At 44.4% G+C, this 20,111-nt stretch overlaps 1 protein-coding gene across 1 annotated transcript in view; it reads left to right on the top strand.

Annotated features, from left to right (window-relative positions):
• Positions 1–2,271: 2,271 nt before the first annotated feature.
• Positions 2,272–20,111, top strand: part of LOC143782459 (uncharacterized) — a 43,575-nt gene continuing 25,735 nt past the window's right edge. The window contains exons 1-2 of the mRNA XM_077269920.1: positions 2,272–2,474; positions 2,553–2,701. Coding sequence (XP_077126035.1) covers positions 2,312–2,474; positions 2,553–2,701 — 312 coding nt within the window. The 5' untranslated portion in view covers positions 2,272–2,311. The remainder of the gene's footprint in view (positions 2,475–2,552; positions 2,702–20,111) is intronic.

A 20,111-nucleotide genomic window follows, 5' to 3' on the forward strand; every position in this document is an offset into this window, starting at 1 on the left:
GTGTTGTTGACCTTAAAATGGTATGCTTACTTCTTGGTCAGCAACCCAAACACACCAAAAATCCTTGTTTTCTGTGCATGTGGGACAGCAGAGCTCGTGAGAAGCATTGAGTGGAGGGGAATTGGCCTCCAAGATCTATCCTCAAACCTGGTGATCCAAACATTCCACATGGGCCATTTGTCAACAGAAAGAACATTATATTACCACCTACGCACATGAAACTTGGCCTCATGAAGCAATTTGTTAAAACTTTGCCAAGTGAAGGAGACTGTTTCAAGTACCTCACTTGGGCATTTCCTAGCCTGTCATTTGAAAAATAAAGGCTGGTGTGCTTGATGATCTACAGATTTGGCAGCTCATCAAAAGATAACATTTAATCAGGGCACTACTATCAGACATCCATAAGGGTACCGTCACACCGTGCAATTACGATCGCTACGACGGCACGATCCGTGACGTCGCAGCGTCGTATGACTATCGCTCCAGCGTCGTAGACTGCGGTCACACTGTGCAATCACGGCGCTGGAGCGATGCCGAGGTTCGCTGGTAACCAGGGTAAACATCGGGTTACTAAGCGCAGGGCCGCGCTTAGTAACCCGATGTTTACCGTGGTTACCAGCGTAAAAGTAAAAAAAAAAAAAACCGTACATACTGACCATCTGATGTCCGTCAGGTCCCTTGCAGTCTGCTTCCTGCTCTGACAGTGCCGGCCGTACACTGAGAGCAGAGCGCAGCGGTGACGTCACCGCTGTGATCTGCTCTCACTTTCCGGCCGGAGCTCACAGTCAGAGAGGGAAGCAGACTGCAAGGGACCTGACGGACATCAGATGGTGAGTATGTACGGTTTGTTTTTTTTTACTTTAACGCTGGTAACCACGGTAAACATCGGGTTACTAAGCGCGGCCCGGCGCTTAGTTACCCGATGTTTACCCTGGTTACCAGCGAACGCATCGCTGGATCGCTGTCACACACAACGATCCAGCGATGACAGCGGGAGATCCAGCGACGAAAGAAAGTTTCAAACGATCTGCTACGACGTACGATTCTCAGCAGGGTCCCTGATCGCTGCTGCGTGTCAGACACTGCGATATCGTAACGATATCGCTAGAACGTCACGAATCGTACCGTCGTAGCGTTCAAAATTGCACTGTGTGACAGTACCCTAAGAGTGCTTGTTTATCATCCAAAGACCTTGTCAAGGACTCTATTGGAAATACATGAGCAAACAAATATACCAAAATTGTCCAGATAGTTTTGGAGCGCTACATGCAACATGAGCATCAAGTTGCATTTTCTGCATAGCCATCTTACTAACTTCCCTGAAAACCTTGCTGCAGTCAGTGATGCGCAAGGTGAACATTTCCACCAAGATTTGAAGGACGGTATCAGGGTAGATGGGATGTACATATAATGGCTGACTATTATTGGAGCATCAGGTGAGATTGTCCACAGATTGAATACTCCAGAAAAAGCTATAAGCTTAAATTTTTACCTTAACTGCTACCTAACTTTACTACTTGCACACAATTTGGCTTACAGTTAAAATATATCCTTTGTATGAAAAATATATTTAAGTAAACATTACATTCAGGTTTTTCTTTTGCATTATTGTCCATTGTATGTTCATTTTGAATGGTTTTGGAGACAAAGGGAGGGTATCCTGTATCTTAAAAAGTTGTGATAGAGGAAAACTGGGGTCACTTTTGCATTCAGAAGCCAAAAGTTAGTTAAAAGCAAGTGTCAGATCTAACTAAATTAAAATTTTGTTATACAGTGATCATAGAGCACTTCTAAACTGTGTTTGTGTGAAATCATCACTGGGTAAGATAGAGGAACACTCACTAGAAGCAGCAACATAGTCTCTGTGTTCTCTCGTTCTTCCACTCCATACAGACTTCTATGGGCAACCACTGTATCCTGACCCATCAGTGAAGCTGAAAATCTTTAACATTTCTGCCTCTCCGGAAAGATTTTTACAATAAATGCAGAGTGAATAATCATGCTATAGATGAGCAGTATGAGAAAAAGTCACTGATAGATATGCGGAAATAAAGGCATTTTCTGTAATGCAAAGTTTTAATATCTTTGCCCGTAGCATAGACTTATGCAAAGTTTGTTCAAACAAGTCCCTCTTTAACAATTTACTATATTTTAGACCCATTGCCGTGCAGTGTCAATGTTTGTTTGCCCTTTTCTTTAGAACATTATGTAAGAAAATTAGCCTGTAGGAAAATTACCTAAAATATTTGGTATTCATCATAAGCCAGGCGCATGAATAGTTCTCCTTTCTTTATTTCTGGTTTTGTGAATCATGAAGGGATTTCCCCTCCTACTCCTCTATAACGACATAGGAAACCCCAGCCGATTGGTTACAGCCAGGTTTGACAGTGATGCTCGCTCACACACACTCACACATGTAGCAACGACCAAGATGATCACACAATGGCACCTGCCATGTCTTGTGTTGGGAAACTGTAAGTACATAATGAAAGCCCTTGTGCGGTCGTGTTCATGCTGCAAATATATGGAATAATTAGCCTTTTCTTTCCTAGTGTGCTGCTTTCTCTTTGCTATGGAGACTCGTGTTAACCAGTCTGGATTGAAACTAGTGTGCTCTGGCAATATTCTGTTCCTGTGCTCAGCTAATGTTCCTTCAGACTGTATAGACACATCACTGTGCAAGACAAAAGAAGAGAAACAGGTAAACTTACAGCAAGCAGATGAAACTGGGGAAGAATTGATACACAGAATATATATAAAAAATGCAGATCTCTCTATTGTATAATAATTATTATTCATATCATAACAAACTTTAAAGGGAACCTGTCAGTTGGAAATGTTGATTAAATATAACTTTTATTCTATTGATTGAATTCCCTGCTTACTCTGAGCATAAAGGGGTATTCCCATCTCCAAGATCCTATACCAATATATAGTAGGTGTAATAATAATAATAGGAAATATCTCCAATTAGAAATGTAGTATAGTTTTTCTGATTCGCTATGTCTCGTTCCTCATGTGAAGGCATGGCAGGACCTTAGGTATCCATGGTTACGACCACTAGCAACTAGATAACTAACCGTCACTATGTCAGTGAACGTAACCATGGCTACCTAAGGTCCTGCAATGCCTGCACATGAGGAACGAGACATAGAGAATCAGAAAAACTATACTACATATCTATTTGGAGGTATTGGGTAATGGTATTATATTACATCTAATAAATATTGGGATAGGATCTTGGAGATGAGAATACCCCTTTAATTGTCAAGTGAACTAATTAATGATTGACAGCTTCCGTCGATGAACATGTATACAGAAATAACTGTAAATCACTGAACAGGACCGCCAACTTGACTGCTAAGCTGTCAATAATCAGGGAATTCAATGAATGCAAGTTAGGGAATAGTTGGCCATTTAACTCAGATGAGGATCACAGCACAATTCTCGGGCTGACTGTCAGTTCTCCCAACCTGAGCATGAAAGTTATGTAGAAATACATGCTGTCACTCATGGGTTGGGTGAGTTAATGGCCAATCTGAGCATTGAGTTGTAATCCCTGTACAAGTTATACTGCTGTCTGACTCTTCCATAATACTGAATCTGCTCCCAAACACCTTTATATCAGTCAGTTCATCAAATCCTGCTCAAAGTATTTGTCACCTAAAGAGTTAATTTTTGTTAAGTCCAAGTGGGTGTTATCAGATTTTTCACTGAGAGTATGAACTTCTCCCTGTATGATGCTGTCCAATTATAAGCCGACAGCAACACTCATGAGAAAGAAGAGCACACCTCCACAATAATTTAGACAGGTTTCTCAGTGTGTGTGGGTGTGAGATGTAATAATACAGCCTTGATCCCCTGGTGTAAAGTCCTGCATGAGTCAGTGTGGGGGAGGGGCAGCACAACTGAGTTTAACTGTGTCACGTTACAAATCCTTCTATTAGCTCTCCTGATTACTGAGTGTGTCAGTAATTATTATTATTATTTATTTATTTATATAGCACCATTGATTCCATGGTGCTGTACATGAGAAGGGGTTAAATACAAATTACAGATATAACTTACAGTAAACAAACTAACAATCACAGACTGATACAGAGGAGAGAGGACCCTGCCCTTGCGGGCTTACATTCTACAGGATGCTGGGGAAGGAAACAGTAGGTTGGGGGTTGCAGCAGCTCCGATGTTGGTGAGGTGGTAGCTCCGGTAGTGGTAAGAAGGCAGCGGGGTCAGTGCAGGCTGTAAGCTTTCCTGAAGAGGTGGGTTTTCGGGTTCCATCTGAAGGATCCAAATGTGGTTGATAGTTGGACGTGTTGGAGCAAAGAATTCCAGAGGATGGGGGATATTCGGGAGAAGGCTTGGAGGCGGTTGGGTGAGGAGCGAATAAGTGTGGAGGAGAGAAGGAGGTATTGGGAGGAGCGGAGAATACGTGAGGGAAGATATCAGGAGATTAGTTCTGAGACATATGGAGGAGACAGGTTATAGATGGCCTTGTAGGTCAGTATTAGTAATTTGAACTGGATACGCTGAGGGAATGTGAGCCAGTGAAAAGAATTTGCAGAGAGGAGAAGTGGAGGAGTAGCGAGGAGAAAGATGAATTAGTCAGGCAGCAGAGTTAAGGACGGACTGGAGAGGTGCAAGGATGTTAGCAGGGAGGCCACAGAAAAGGATGTTGCAGTAGTCGAGGCGGGAGATGATGAGGGCATGCACAAGCATTTTAGTAGATTGAGAGTTGAGGAAAGGACGGATTCTGGACATACTGTATTTTTGAGCTGGAGCCGACAGGAGGTGGAAAGAGCTTGGATGTGCGGTTTGAAGGACAGGGCAGAGTCAAGGGTTACTCCGAGGCAGCGGACTTCCGGTATGGGGGAAAGCATGATGTCTTTAATTGTGATAGATAGGTCAGATAAGGAAGATCTGTGAGATGGAGGAAAGATGATCAGTTCAGATTTGTTGACAATGAGTTTGAGGAAGCGAGAGGAGAAGAAGGAGGATATGGCTGATAGACACTCCGGGATTCTGGACAGCAGTGAGGTGACATCTTGGCCAGAGAGGTAGATCTGAGTATCATCAGCATAAAGGTGGCACTGGAATCCATGGGACTTTATGAGTTGAGAAGAGTAGGGGTCCCAGAACAGAGCCTTGGGGGGCTCCAACAGAGAGAGGGTGGGGTGAGGAGGTAGTGTGGGAGTGGGAGACACTGAATGTGCAGTTGGAAAGGTATGAGGAGATCCAGGATAGGGTGAGATCTTTGCCAAAGGAGGAGAGGATCTGTAGTAGGAGGCAGTGGTCAACTGTGTCGAAAGCAGAGGACAGGTCTAGAAGGAGGAGTATAGAGTATTGTCCGTTAGCTTTGGCTGTAAGTAGGTCATTAGTAATTTTGGTCAGGGCTGTCTCAGTTGAGTGATGGGGCTGGAAACCAGATTGTAGATTGTCAAAGAGCAATTAGATGAGATGTGGGAGGAAAGTTAAACTTGGACGTGCTGCTCGAGGTGTTTGGAAGCAAATGGGAGCAGCGATATTGGGCGATAGCTGAACATAGTGGTTGGGTCGAGGGCTGACTTTTTAAGGATAGGCATGATTGTGGCATGTTTGGAAGCAGAAGGGAGGGTACCAAACGTTAGTGATAGGTTGAAGAGGTGGGTTAGGGATGGGATAAGAGTGGTGGTGAGGTTTGGGAGGAGGTGGGATGGGATGGGGTCTAGCGCACAGGTGGTGAGGTACGATTTAGAGAGGAGACAATTAAGCTCCCCTTCAGTGATGTTGGAAGGCTAGGTTATGGGCTTTGGGCATTGGTCTGGTATACAAAGGGGTTGTGGTGGTTGAACAATGAAGACTTGCCTTGTTTGGTCAATCTTATTTTTAAAGTATGTGGCAAAGTCCTCAGCAGAGATGAGGGAGGTAGGAGGTGGCAGTGGTGGGCTGAGGAGGGAGTTAAATGTTCTGAATAACTGGGGTTGTAGGGTAGGGAAGATACGAAGGTTGTGAAGTAGGCCTGTTTAGCAGAGGTGAGGGCAGATTTGAAAGCAAATGTTGCCTGTTTGAATGCAGTGAAATCATCTTGCAAATTTGTTTTCTTCCAACACCGCTCTGCAACCGTGGACACTTGCTGGAGCTTTTTAGTGGTGTTATTGTGCCAGGGTTGTCTGTTGATATGGCACACTCTGCCATGAACGAGAGGGGCAAGCGCGTCAATAGCTGATGCGAGAGTGGCATTGTAGAAAGCAGTGGCACTGTCTGTGTCGTGGAGTGAGGATATGGATGCCAGTGGTAGAATAGAGTCAGAGAGTGTGTGGGTGTCTAGGTGTGCAAGGTTTCTGCAGGGGTGCGCATGTTGCTGGACATGGGTGACAGGTGAGGAGGACAGGGATGAGAAAGTGAGTAGATGGTGGTCTGAAAGAGGGAGAGGGGAGGTGGTGAAGTCAGATAGAGAGCAGAGATGGGTGAAAACCAGGTCTAATGTATGTCCATCTGTGTGGGTGGCTGAGGAGGACCACTGGGCAAGTCCAAAAAATGAAGTAAGGCGCAGGAGTTTGAAGGCTGTTGACTGAAGGCTATCAATGGGTGATGTTGTAGTCACCCATAATGATAATGGGAATGTCAGTGGAAAGAAAGTGAAAAAGCCAGGTAGAGAATTGGTCAATGAAGGCATTGGCCTGGCCCAGGGGTCGGTATATGATGGCCACTTGGAGGTTGGAGGGAGAGTAGATGCGGACAGAGTGGACTTCAAAAGAGGGGAGGATAACGGAGGGTAAAGGTGGGATTGGGTTAAAGGTGCAGTTAGAAGAAAGGAGAAGACACACTCCTCCACCATGTCTGTTGCCAGGGCGAGGGGTGTGGGTGAAATGGAGGCCACTATAACACAGCGCAGCAGAGGAAGTGGTGTCAAAGGGTATCAGCCATGTTTCTGTGAAGGCAAGATTGCGAGAGAGAAAAAGGTCATGAGTCACATGAAGCTTATTGCAGATTGAGCGGGCATTCCACAGAGTGCTCCAGAGAAAGGGAGCAGGGGGATGGGCGTCAAAGGCATGGGTTTTATGTTGGAAGGATTGCGGTAGTTCATATTAAATAGGGAGCGGTAGGAGGGGGTAGTAATGGAAGGTATGAGCCGTGGGAGTCCAGGATTGGGAGATATGTCACCAGCAGTGAGGAGAAGCAGAGAAAGGGAGAGCATGTGGGAGAAGGAGAGTGGGCGGCTTGTTTTATGTTTTATTAGGACAGATTTGAGGTTGATGAGCAGGTCAGGAGAGGAGGTCAGGTGGGGAAGAAAGAGGGAAGGGGAGATGATTATTTGGTTAGAGGATGCTGGGGTTTGGGGATAGCGAAGGAGAGTGAGGATTAATGGAGCAAACACTGTAAGGGCATATGTGAACATGGTGAAGGAATAAGATGGGTTAATAGAAAAGCCAGATCCAAGTAATAGGAAGTGCTTACTCAGCAGACATACCCAAAAGAGTACTCGTGACTCCTGCTGTGACAAACTGCCATTGATATAACTGCAGCTTCACGATACTTTAGCTGCAGGGAGATGCGTGCCAGACCCCACACGTGTGAACCCCTTAGAATGCTACTAAATTTATAAGACTAAGTAGAGGATCAGGTGAGAGGGGTTGTGGGAGCTGATTTAGGATAACTTAGCAATTGGCTAGCACACCAGGGGAGGTTAGATGATCAAAGGAACTGGGCCTGGCTACATCAATATGCTATAACTAGTGTTGAGCATTCCGATACCGCAAGTATCGGGTATCGGCCGATATTTGCTGTATCGGAATTCCGATACCGAGATCCGATACTTTTGTGGTATCGGGTATCGGTATCGAAACAACATTAATGTAAAAATGTGTAAAAGAGAGAATTAAAATAAAAAATATTGCTATACTCACCTCTCCGACGCAGCCTGCACCTTACCGAGGGAAGCGGCAGCGTTCTTTGTTTAAAATTCGCGCTTTTCTTTCCTTACGTGAAGTCCCGGCTTTGTGATTGGTTGCGTCGCAGTCACATGGGCGACGCAACCAATCACAGCAAGCCGTGACGTAATTTCAGGTCCTTAAGGATTTTAAAATTACGTCCCGGCTTTGTGATTGGTTGCGTCGCAGTCACATGGGCGACGCAACCAATCACAAGCCGTGACGTCACGGGAGGCTGGACACGCGCGCATTTTAAAATGCGCGCTTGTCCAGCCTCCCGTGACGTCCTGGCTTGTGATTGGTTGCGTCGCGATCAACCAATCACAAGCCGGGAGGCTGGACACGCGCGCATTTTAAAATGCGCGCTTGTCCAACCTCCCGTGACGTCCCGGCTTGTGATTGGTTGCGTCGCGATCAACCAATCACAAGCCGGGAGGCTGGACACGTGCGCATTTTAAAATGCGCGCTTGTCCAACCTCCCGTGACGTCCCGGCTTGTGATTGGTTGCGTCGCGATCAACCAATCACAAGCTGGGAGGCTGGACACGCGCGCATTTTAAAATGCGCGCTTGTCCAACCTCCCGTGACGTCCCGGCTTGTGATTGGTTGCTTCGCGATCAACCAATCACAAGCCGGGAGGCTGGACACGCGCGCATTTTAAAATGCGCGCTTGTCCAACCTCCCGTGACGTCCCGGCTTGTGATTGGTTGCTTCGCGGACAACCAATCACAAGCCGGGAGGCTGGACACGCGCGCATTTTAAAATGCGCGCGTGTCCAGCCTCCCGGCTTGTGATTGGTTGATCGCGACGCAACCAATCACAAGCCGGGACGTCACGGGAGGCTGGACAAGCGCGCATTTTAATGCGCGCGTGTCCAGCCTCCCGTGACGTCACGGCTTGTGATTGGTTGCGTCGCCCATGTGACTGCGACGCAACCAATCACAAAGCCGGGACGTAATTTTAAAATCCTTAAGGACCTGAAATTACGTCACGGCTTGCTGTGATTGGTTGCGTCGCCCATGTGACTGCGACGCAACCAATCACAAAGCCGGGACTTCACGTAAGGAAAGAAAAGCGCGAATTTTAAACAAAGAACGCTGCCGCTTCCCTCGGTAAGGTGCAGGCTGCGTCGGAGAGGTGAGTATAGCAATATTTTTTATTTTAATTCTCTCTTTTACACATTAATATGGATCCCAGGGCCTGAAGGAGAGTTTCCTCTCCTTCAGACCCTGAGAACCATCAGGAATACCGTCCGATACTTGAGTCCCATTGACTTGTATTGGTATCGGGTATCGGTATCGGATTGGATCCGATAATTTGCCGGTATCGGCCGATACTTTCCGATACCGATACTTTCAAGTATCGGACGGTATCGCTCAACACTAGCTATAAATAACACCTTGCACCAGATAACACCTCTATTGAGCCCAACATGGATATACAGCAGTTAGTATTGAATACAATGCAACAAATGAATTTAGCAAACATTCAGCAGGCACTGTTATATACCATTAAAGGAAATGTTGCAGGATGATAAGAAGCAGATGACAGCAAGCAGAGATTGCACCATTAAAGGAAATGTTGCTGGATGATAAGCAGCAGATGACAGCAAGCAGAGATTGTACCATTAACCCCTTAACGACCGTCGATACGCCTTTTAACGGCGGCCGCTAAGGGTACTTAAACCACAGCGCCGTTAATTAACGGCGCTGTGGAAAAAGTGAATAGTGCCCCCCAGAGTCGGATTTTCTCTGGGGTCTCGGTTGCCGAGAGTAGCCGAGACCCCAGAGAACATGATTCGGGGGGTTTTTACCGACCCCCGAGTTGCGATCACCGGTAATTAACAATCGCACATCGGAGGACAGAGAAATAGTGTCCCCGATGGCCCCCAATAGCCCCCCAATACTCACCTATCTCCCCCGGTGCTCCTCGTGGCTCCCGATGGGCGCCGCCATCTTTTTTCCGCCGCCCGGCACCCGGAAGATCTTTGGGGTCTCGGCTGCCGGGGGTAGCCGAGACCCCAAAGAACATGATCGGGGTCGGTTTTTACCGACCCCTGTTTTGCCATCGCCGGTAATTAACTGTTTACCGGCGACCGCAAAAAAAAAAAAAAAAAAAAGCGATCTGTAATTCTCTGTCCTCTGATGTGATCGCACATCAGAGGACAGAGAAATAGGGGGATTCGGGGAGCCTATCATACTCACCCGGTGTCCCCGGGTCCTCCTGCGTCTCCTCTTGCCGGCCGGCTTCTTCCTCTGCAAAGAAAATGGCGGGCGCATGCGCAGTGCGCCCGCCATCTGCTGCCATCTGCCGGCCGGCAGGAGAGACGAGTTGGGGCTAAAATTAAGGTTAGGGCTAGGGTTAGGGCTAGGGTTAGGGTTAGGGCTAGGGTTAGGGCTAGGGTTAGGGCTAGGGTTAGGGTTAGGGCTAGGGTTAGGGCTAGGGTTAGGGCTAGGGTTGGGGCTAAATTTAGGGTTAGGGCTAGGGTTAGGGTTAGGCTACTTTCACACTAGCGTTTTTTGGCTTCCGTCGCAATGCGTCGTTGGAGAAAAAACGCATCCTGCAAAAGTGCTTGCAGGATGCGTTTTTTCTCCATTGACTTGCATTAGCGACACATTGCGACGGATTGCCACACGTCGCATCCGTCGTGCGACGGATGCGTCGTGCTTTGGCGGACCGTCGGCACAAAAAAACACTACATGTAACATTTTTTGTGCGACGTGTCCGCCATTTCCGACCGTGCATGCGCGGCCGGAACTCCGCCCCCGCCTCCCCGCACCTCACAATGGGGCAGCGGATGCGTTGAAAAAACAGCATCCTCTGCACCCGTTGTGCGGCGCTTACAACGCTAGCGTCGGTACGTCGGCCTGACACACTGCGATGGGCCGAGTACGACGCTAGTGTGAAAGTAGCCTTAGGCTTCTTTCACACTTGCGTCGGTACGGGGCGGTCGCAATGCGTCAGCCCGACGTACCGACGCACGTTGTGAAAATTGTGCACAACGTGGGCAGTGGATGCAGTTTTTCAACGCATCCGCTGCCCAGTCTATGTCTTGGGGAGGAGGGGGCAGAGTTACGGCCACGCATGCGCGGAAATGGCGGACGCGACGTACAAAAAAAGGTTACATTGAACTTTTTTTGTGACGACGGTCCGCCAAAACACAACGGATCCAGTGCACGATGGACGCGACGTGTGGCCATCCGTCGGTAATACAAGTCTATGGGCAAAAAAGGCATCCTGTGGGCACATTTGTAGGATCTGTTTTTTGTCCAAAACGACGGATTGTGACGGATGCCACACGACGCAAGTGTGAAAGTAGCCTTAGGGTTAGGGTTGGGGCTAAAGTTAGGGCTAGGGTTAAATTTAGGGTTAGGATTGGGGCTGAAGTTAGGGTTAGGGCTAGGGTTGGGGCTAAAATTAGGGTTAGGGTTAGGGTTGGGGCTAAAGTTAGGGATAGAGTTGGGATTAGGGTTAGGGTTTGGATTAGGGTTGGTATTAGGGTTACGGTTGGAATTAGGGTTAAGTTTGGGATTAGGGTTGGGATTAGGGTTAGGGTTGGGATTAGGGTTAAGGTTAGGGTTGGGATTAGGGTTAGGGGTGTATTGGGATTAGGGTTAGGTTTGAGGTTAGGGTTGAGATTAGGGTTAGGGGTGTGTTGGATTTAGGGTTTTGATTAGGGTTATGGTTAGAGTTGAGATTAGGGCTGTTTTGGGGTTAGGGTTGTGATTATCGTTAGGGTTGTGATTAGGATTATGGATCGGGTTGAGATTAGGGTTAGGGGTGTGTTGGAGTTAGGGTTGGAGTTAGAATTGGGGGGTTTCCACTGTTTAGGTACATCAGGGGGTCTCCAAACACGACAGACAATTTTGCGCTAAAAAAGTCAAATGGTGCTCCCTCCCTTCTGAGCTCTGCCGTGCGTCCAAACAGCGGTTTACCCCCACATATGGGGCATCAGCGTACTCGGGATAAATTGGACAACAACTTTTCGGGTCCAATTTTTCCTGTTACCCTTGTGAAAATAAAAACTTGGGGGCTAAAAATCTTTTTTGTGGGAAAAAAAATATTTTTTTATTTTCACTACTCTGCATTATAAACTTCTGTGAAGCACTTGAGCATTCAAAGTTCTCACCACATATCTAGATAAGTTCCTTAGGGGGTCTAGTTTCCAAAATGTGGTCACTTGTGGGGGTTTCTACTGTTTAGGTACATCAGGGGCTCTGCAAACGCAACATAACACCCACAGACAATTCTATCAAAGTCTGAATTCCAAAATGGCGCTCCTTCTCTTCCGAGCTCTGCCGTGTGCCCAAACAGTGGTTTACCCCCACATATGGGGTACCAGCATACTCAGGACAAATTGGAGAACAAATATTGGTGTCCAATTTCTCCTGTTACCCTTGTGAAAATAAAAACTTGGGGGCTAAAAATCTTTTTTGTGGGAAAAAAAATATATTTTTATTTTCACTACTCTGCATTATAAACTTCTGTGAAGCACTTGAGCATTCAAAGTTCTCAACACATATCTAGATAAGTTCCTTAGGGGGTCTAGTTTCCAAAATTTGGTCACTTGTGGGGGGTTTCTACTGTTTAGGTACATTAGGGGTCTGCAAACGCAACATAACGCCAGCAGACAATTCTATCAAAGTCTGCATTCCAAAACGGCACTCCTTCCCTTCCGAGCTCAGCCATGCGCCCAAACAGTGGTTTACCCCCACATATGGGGTACCAGCATACTCAGGACAAATTGACAACAACTTTTGGGGTCAAATTTCTCTTGTTACCCTTGTGAAAATAAAAACTTGGGGGGCTAAAAAATCTTTTTTGTTAAAAAAAAAAATATTTTTTATTTTCACGACTCTGCATTATAAACTTTTGTGATGCACTTGGGCATTCAAAGTTCTCACTACACATCTAGATAAGTTCTGTGGGGTGTCTAGTTTTCAAAATGGGGTCACTTTTGGGGGGTTTCTACTGTTTAGGCACATCAGGGGCTCTCCAAACGCGACATGGCGTCCGATCTCAATTCCAGTCAATTTTGCATTGAAAAGTCAAATGGCGCTCCTTTGCTTCCGAGCTCAGCCATGCGCCCAAACAGTGGTTTACCCCCACATATCGGATGTCGGCGTACTCAGGACAAATTGTACAACAACTTCTGCTGTCCATTTTCTCCTGTTACCCTTGGTAAAATAAAAATTTGGAGGCAAAAAGATCATTTTTGTAGAAAAAATGCGATTTTTTTTATTTTCACGGCTCTACGTTATAAACTTCTGTGAAGCACCTGGGGGTTTAAAGTGCTCACCACACATCTAGATAAGTTCCTTAAGGGGTCTAGTTTCCAAAATGGTGTCATTTGTGGGGGGTTTCCACTGTTTAGGCACATCAGGGGCTCTCCAAACGCGACATGGCATCCGATCTCAATTCCAGCCAATTCTGCATTGAAAAAGTCAAACGGTGCTCCTTCACTTCCAAGCTCTGCGGTGCGCCCAAACAGTGGTTTACTCCCACATATGGGGTATCGACATACTCAGGAGAAATTGCACAGCAACTTTTGTGGTCTAATTTCTCCTGTTACCCTTGTGAAAATAAGAATTTGTGGGCGAAAAAAATCATTTTTGTGAAAACAAATGCGATTTTTTATTTTCACGGCTCTACGTTATAAACTTCTGTGAAGCACTTGGGGGTTCAAAGTGCTCACCACACATCTAGATAAGTTCCTTAAGGGGTCTAGTTTCCAAAATGGTGTCACTTGTGGGGGGTTTCCACTGTTTAGGCACATTAGGGGCTCTCCAAACGCGACATGGCGTCCGATCTCAATTCCAGCCAATTCTGCATTGAAACAGTCAAACGGCGCTCCTTCACTTCCAAGCTCTGCGGTGCGCCCAAACAGTGGTTTACCTCCACATATGGGGTATCGGCGTACTCAGGAGAAATTGCACAACAAAATTTTTGGTTAAATTTCTGTTTTTACACTTGTGAAAATTTAAAAAAATGGTTCTGAAGTAAAATGTTTGCAAAAAAAAGTTAAATGTTCATTTTTTTCTTCCACATTGTTTCAGTTCCTGTGAAGTACGTAAAGGGTTAATAAACTTCTTGAATGTGGTTTTGAGCAGCTTGAGGGGTGCAGTTTTTAGAATGGTGTCACACTTGGTTATTTTCTATCATATAGACCCCTCAAAATGACTTCAAAGGTGATGTGGTCCCTAAAAAAAACATGGTGTTGTCAAAATGAGAAATTGCTGGTCAACTTTTAACCCTTATAACTCCCTAACAAAAAAAAATTTTGTTTCCAAAATTGTGCTGATGTAAAGTGGACATGTGGGAAATATTATTTATTAACTATTTTTTATGACATATCTCTCTGATTTAAGGGCATAAAAATACAAAGTTTGAAAATTGCAAAATTTTAAAAATTTTCGCCATATTTCCGTTTTTTTCATAAATAATCGCAAGTAATATCGAAGAAATGTTACCACTCACTTGAAGTACAATATGCCACGAAAAAACAGTCTCAGAATCAGCGGGATCCGATAAAGCGTTCCAGAGTTATAACCTCATAAAGTGACAGTGGTCCAAATTGTAAAAATTGGCTCGGTCATTAAGTACCAAATTGGCTCTGTCACTAAGGGGTTAAAGGAAATGTTGAGGATGATAAGCAGCAAATGACAGCAAGCAGAGATTGTACCATTAAAGGAAATGTTGCAGGATCATAAGCAGCAGATGACAGCAAGCAGAGATTGTACCATTAAAGGAAATGTTGCAGGATAATAAGCAGCAGATGACAGAACGCAGAGATTGTACCTGTGTGAAGAGAGTAATAACACTTGCTGTATGTCTGCTGTGCTCAAGCAACTTGTAATAGCTCTGCAGTGAGAGCAGTGAGTGTTATGATTGACACCAGAGTAATCTGCTTCTTCTGGGCTACTCCTGTAAGAGATTTATTGACATCTGACACTAATCATACTGTGGAGTGATTATAAGTTGTCTGAACTCAGCAGACTTAAGTATATTGACACTTTGAATTTTCCCCACTGGGCAAACAGTGTGGGTTAGGAGCAGAAGAGCAGAGCTGACAGTGCTATGCAAGGGAGAGAGCTGATAGAAAGGTTTGTAATGTGACACAGCTAAACTCAGCCACGCTGCCTCTCCCCCCACACTGACTCATGCAGGAGGTTAGACCAGGAGAACAGAGCTGTCTGACATTATACATCTCACACACTGAGAAACTTGCTCTAAGCTTTAGTGGGAGTGTGTTTTCTGTTCTTTGAGGGTTGTTTCTTGCTTGTGGTTGGTCAGCATCATACACCACCTCAGTGAAAACTCTCTGATTATGCCCATTTGGTCTTAACAACAATTATCTCATTAGGGGTCATACACTTTGATTGCTAATATCTCTGCTGTGGAGAGATAAAATAGAAAAAAACAAATAAAAAAGGTATTATTTCACTCTGCAGTCACTATTACATAGTCTCTCCAGTTCACTATGAAAAAATTGTTGAAATATCCTTTTTAATGTTTGTCTGAGTAATGTTCTGCCATGCTGAATGCACTTGGGCATGCAAATCATCAATATCTACTGCTGGAAGGTCCATCGATCCATAATCCCACAACCTTTCCTTCTTGGTGTATGTGTGTGCCATGCATGTGTATGTGCATATTGTGTGTGTATGTTTGTGTGTGTAATACCTGGGTAGGCCATAACACAAGCCTCATATAGGAGCCCTTTGCAATAATTGTCTGAAACTGCTCTAATGTGTATGTCATTTCACAAAATTACCATATATACTCATGTATAAGCCGAGTTTTTTTCAGCCCCTTTTTTTGGCTGAAAAAGACCCCCCTCAGCTTATACACAAGTTACGGTCCCAGTGTGGAGGTTCCCGTCATCTCCGGAACATGTCCGCGCTCCACTGCAGCCTTGGTAAGTATTCCCGATGGCTGCTAACAGGGTCGGCAGTCGGCGTTGGCTCCAGGGCAAGTGCCGGTGTCCTGAGCAGGTGGGGACCCCGGCGCGCTATGGGGGCCAGGTGCCTGTGCCACCGCTTGCTCAGGCCCCCGGAACTTGCGAAATTCACCGGTCCCCGTTCCACTGCTGCACTGTGTCTTCCGCATCCTCTGGCTGTGTCGTTCTGGTCAGAGGGCACGATGACGTGATTATTGAGCGCCCTCTGCCTGAACAGTCACTGCAGAGAGCCGGCGACGCTGAGGAGCAGCGGACAGCGAGGAGAGGTGAGTATGTATTTTTTTTTTTATTGCAGCAGCAGCAATATACCATATATGGGGCGTATTTTTGTTTGGAGCATCTTATGGGACCATCATCATTATAGAGCATTATATGGTGCATATTTTTGTTTGGAGCAGCTTATGGAGCCATCATCAACTTTATGGAGCATTATATAGGTCATATTTTTATATGGGGCTTATTTTTGTATGGAGCATCTTATGGGGCCATCATCAACTTTATGGAGCATTATATGGGTCGTATTTTGTATGGAGCATCTTATGGGGCCCATGTCTCAATTAATGTAATTTTATTGGTATCTATTTTTATCTTTGAAATTTACCAGTAGCTGCTGTATTTCCCACCCTAGGCTAATACTCGAGTCAATAAGTTTTTCCAGTTTTTTGTGGTAAAATTAGGTGCCTCAGCTTATACTCGGGTTGACTTATACTCGAGTATATACAGGTAAGTCTATTTTTTGCATATAGGAATATACTGCATATATATGTCTAATCTAGGATACAATTATATCTTCATATGATAGAAATGAAAACTTATATTGTGTTGCAGTATAAGCCACGTTGCAATAGCATTTACGTGTTTATTCCAGATTAAGGTTTATTTGTGAAGTAGCATTTAAAATTTTCTATGTTTAGATGCTAATTTTTTTTCATTCTATCAAGTTAGTAATGTGACTCTAGACATACTCCATTTGGAAATTTGCTAATTTTATGCCCATACCACATCTCTAAATTGAATGGAGTTCCCCTTACAGACTGAAAATTTTTTGATGTTTTCTTTTCTCTAAACCCGGACTGTTTGATGTGCAAACAGTATTAACACTGACGTGAAAGCGGCTGTCCTCTTGAAAAAAAAAAAAGTTTAAAAAGCCAATTATCCCTCCTCTACACAAATTGCTGAAGTGATGTTGGACCTGTGGATTTTGCTGGCATCTCGAGTTTAGGACATCTTTGTTGATATAAAATATTAGTGAGTTTCATCTATTTATACTTCAACATATCTAGAAATCTTTTTTTACATTTCCCCTTTTTCCCAAATGGGAGTTTTGATGGCATGCCCATTGTGTCCAAGAGCACCCGCTGACTTGCCTCAATTAAGGCATCTATCGCACATTTCATTTATTGGGAAACTGTGACGCTGAGTCACTTCTCATGGATAAGCTGTGAGGCTGGGAAGTCAAGAAGTCTGATGTCAAAAACCAGGAGGATATATCAATGCAAAGGAATGAAACAAACGGATAGTCATAGGCAAAGTTTGGGGTCAGGTAACTGAGGTCAGAGTGTGTTGAGGCAAAAGGGGTAATTCAAATGGGTAGTCAAAAGGCAAGTTCATGGTCCGGCAATGAAGATCAGAAGACAGAGCAAACAGTCCACAGAGCATGGCTGCAACTGGTAATGTTCTAATCATTGCCAGCTAAATAGCCAGGTAATATAGTAACATAGTTAGCAAGGCCGAAAAAACACATTTGTCCATCCAGTTCAGCCTATATTCCATCAGAATAAATCCCCAGATCTACGTCCTTCTAAAGAACCTAATAACTGTAAGGTACAATATTGTTACGCTCTAGGAAGACATCTAGGCCTCTCTTGAACCCCTCAACTAAGTTTGACATCACCACCTCCTAAGACAAGGAATTCCAGATTCTCACTGCCCTAACAGTAAAGAATCCTCTTCTATGTTGGTGGAAAACCTCTCCTCCAGACGCAGAGAATGCCCCCTTGTGACCATCACCTTCCTAGGTATAAACAGATCCTCGGAGAGATATTTGTATTGTCCCCTTATTTACTTATACGTGGTTACTAGATCTCCCCTCAGTTTACTTTTTTCTAGACTAAATAATCCTAATTTTGCTAATCTCTCTGGATATTGTAGTTCCCCCATCCCCTTTATTAATTTTGTTGCCCTCCTTTGTACTCTCTCTAGTTCCATTATATCCTTCGTGAGCACCGGTGCCAAAAACTGTACACAGTCCATACGCGGTCTATCCAGAGATTTGTACAGAGGCAGTATAATGCTCTCATCATGTGCACCCAGACCACTTTTAATGCACCCCATGATCCGGTTTGCCTTGGCAGCCGCTGCCTGGCACTGGCTGCTCCAAGTAAGTTTATCATTAACTAGGATCCCCAAGTCCTTCTCCATGTCAGATATACCCAGTGGTTTCCCGTTCAGTGTGTAATGGTGATATTGATTCCTTCTTCCCATGTGCATAACCTTACATTTATCATTGTTAAACCGCATCTGCCACCTTTCGGCCCAAGTTTCCAACTTATCCACATCCATCTGTAGCAGAATACTATCTTCTCTTGTATTGTCTGCTTTACATAGCTTTGTATCATCTGCAAATATCGATATTTTACTGTATAAATCTTCTACCAGATCGTTAATAAATATGTTGAAGAGAATAGGTCCCAACACTGACCCCTGCGATACCCCACTGGTCACAGCGACCCAGTTAGAGACTATGCCATTTATAACCACCCTCTGCTTTCTATCACTAAGCCAGTTACTAACCCATTTACACACATTTTCACCCAGACCCAGCATTCTCATTTTGTGTACCATCCTCTTGTGTGGCATGGTATCAAACGCTTAGGTAAAAACAAGATATACCACGTCCAATGGCTCACCTTGGTCCAGTCTATAGCTTACCTCTTCATAAAAACTGATTAGATTGGTTTAACAAGAGCGATCCTGCATAAACACACGTTGATATGGAGTTAAACAGTTATTCTCATTGAGATAATGCAGAATAACATCTCTCAGAAACCCTTCAAATATTTTAGCAACAATAGAGGTTAGACTTACTTGCCTATAATTTGCAGGTTCACTTTTAGAGCCCTTTTCGAATATTGGTACCACATTTGCTATGCACCAGTCCTGTGGAACAGACCCTGTCGTTATAGAGTCCCTAAATATAAGAAATAATGGTTTTCTATTACATTTCTTAGTTCTCTTAGTACTTGTGGGTGCATGCCAGCAGGACCCGGAGATTTATCTATTTTAATCTTATTTAGCCGGTTTCGCACCTCTTCTTGGGTTACCCTTTGGTGACCCTTAATATAGGGTTTTCTTTGTCTCTCAGTATTTCACCTAGCATTTCATTTTCCATAGTGAATACCGTGGAGAAGAAGGTGTTTAATTTATTAGCTTATTCCTCGTCATCTACAACCATTCTTTCCTCACAATTTTTTAAGGGGCCTACACTTTCACTTTTGATTCTTTTACTATTGATATAGTTGAAGAACAGTTTGGGATTAGTTTTACTCTGCTTAGTAATGTGCTTCTCTGTTTCCTTTTTGGCAGCTTTAATTAGTCTTTTAGATAAAGTAATTTTGTCCCTATAATTTTTTAGAGCTTCAACGGTGCCATTCTGCTTTAGTAGTTTAAATCATTTCTTTCTACTGTTAATTGCCCTTCTTACTTCCTTTTTTAGCCACATTGGGTTTTTCCTATTTCTTGTCCTTTTTTTCCCACCACTTAAAGTGCCTATTTAGAATGTTCTTAAATATTTCCCATTTATTATCTGTACATTTCTCATTATTATCTGAACAGGTGACACCTGAAGAAAACCCCACAGGCCCTTCCAGATTGGACAGCTGATCTGTCATTCACAATACTGACAGCCTAGCACGCCCCTACCTCAGATTGGATGACCGTACTGTCACTCACAAAACTGACTGTCCAGCACACCCTTTATCCTATAGGGTGCCTAAACTGTCACTCACAACGTCTTTAGGACACTATGAGTGGTGGAATAGTGGCAGAAAAGTGTTTTAACACATGTCATGCACACAGCTCAACTAAAAGCTATGGCAGGGCAGTTGTATTATGGTTGTGGTTAGATACAGGTGCATCTCACAAAATTAGTATATCATCAAAAAGTTAATTTATTTCAGTTCTTCAATACAAAAAGTGAAACTCATATATTAGATAGAGTCATTACAAACAGAGTTATCTATT

The sequence above is a fragment of the Ranitomeya variabilis genome, chromosome 6 (assembly GCF_051348905.1).
Source record: "Ranitomeya variabilis isolate aRanVar5 chromosome 6, aRanVar5.hap1, whole genome shotgun sequence".
Lineage (NCBI taxonomy): Eukaryota > Metazoa > Chordata > Amphibia > Anura > Dendrobatidae > Ranitomeya > Ranitomeya variabilis.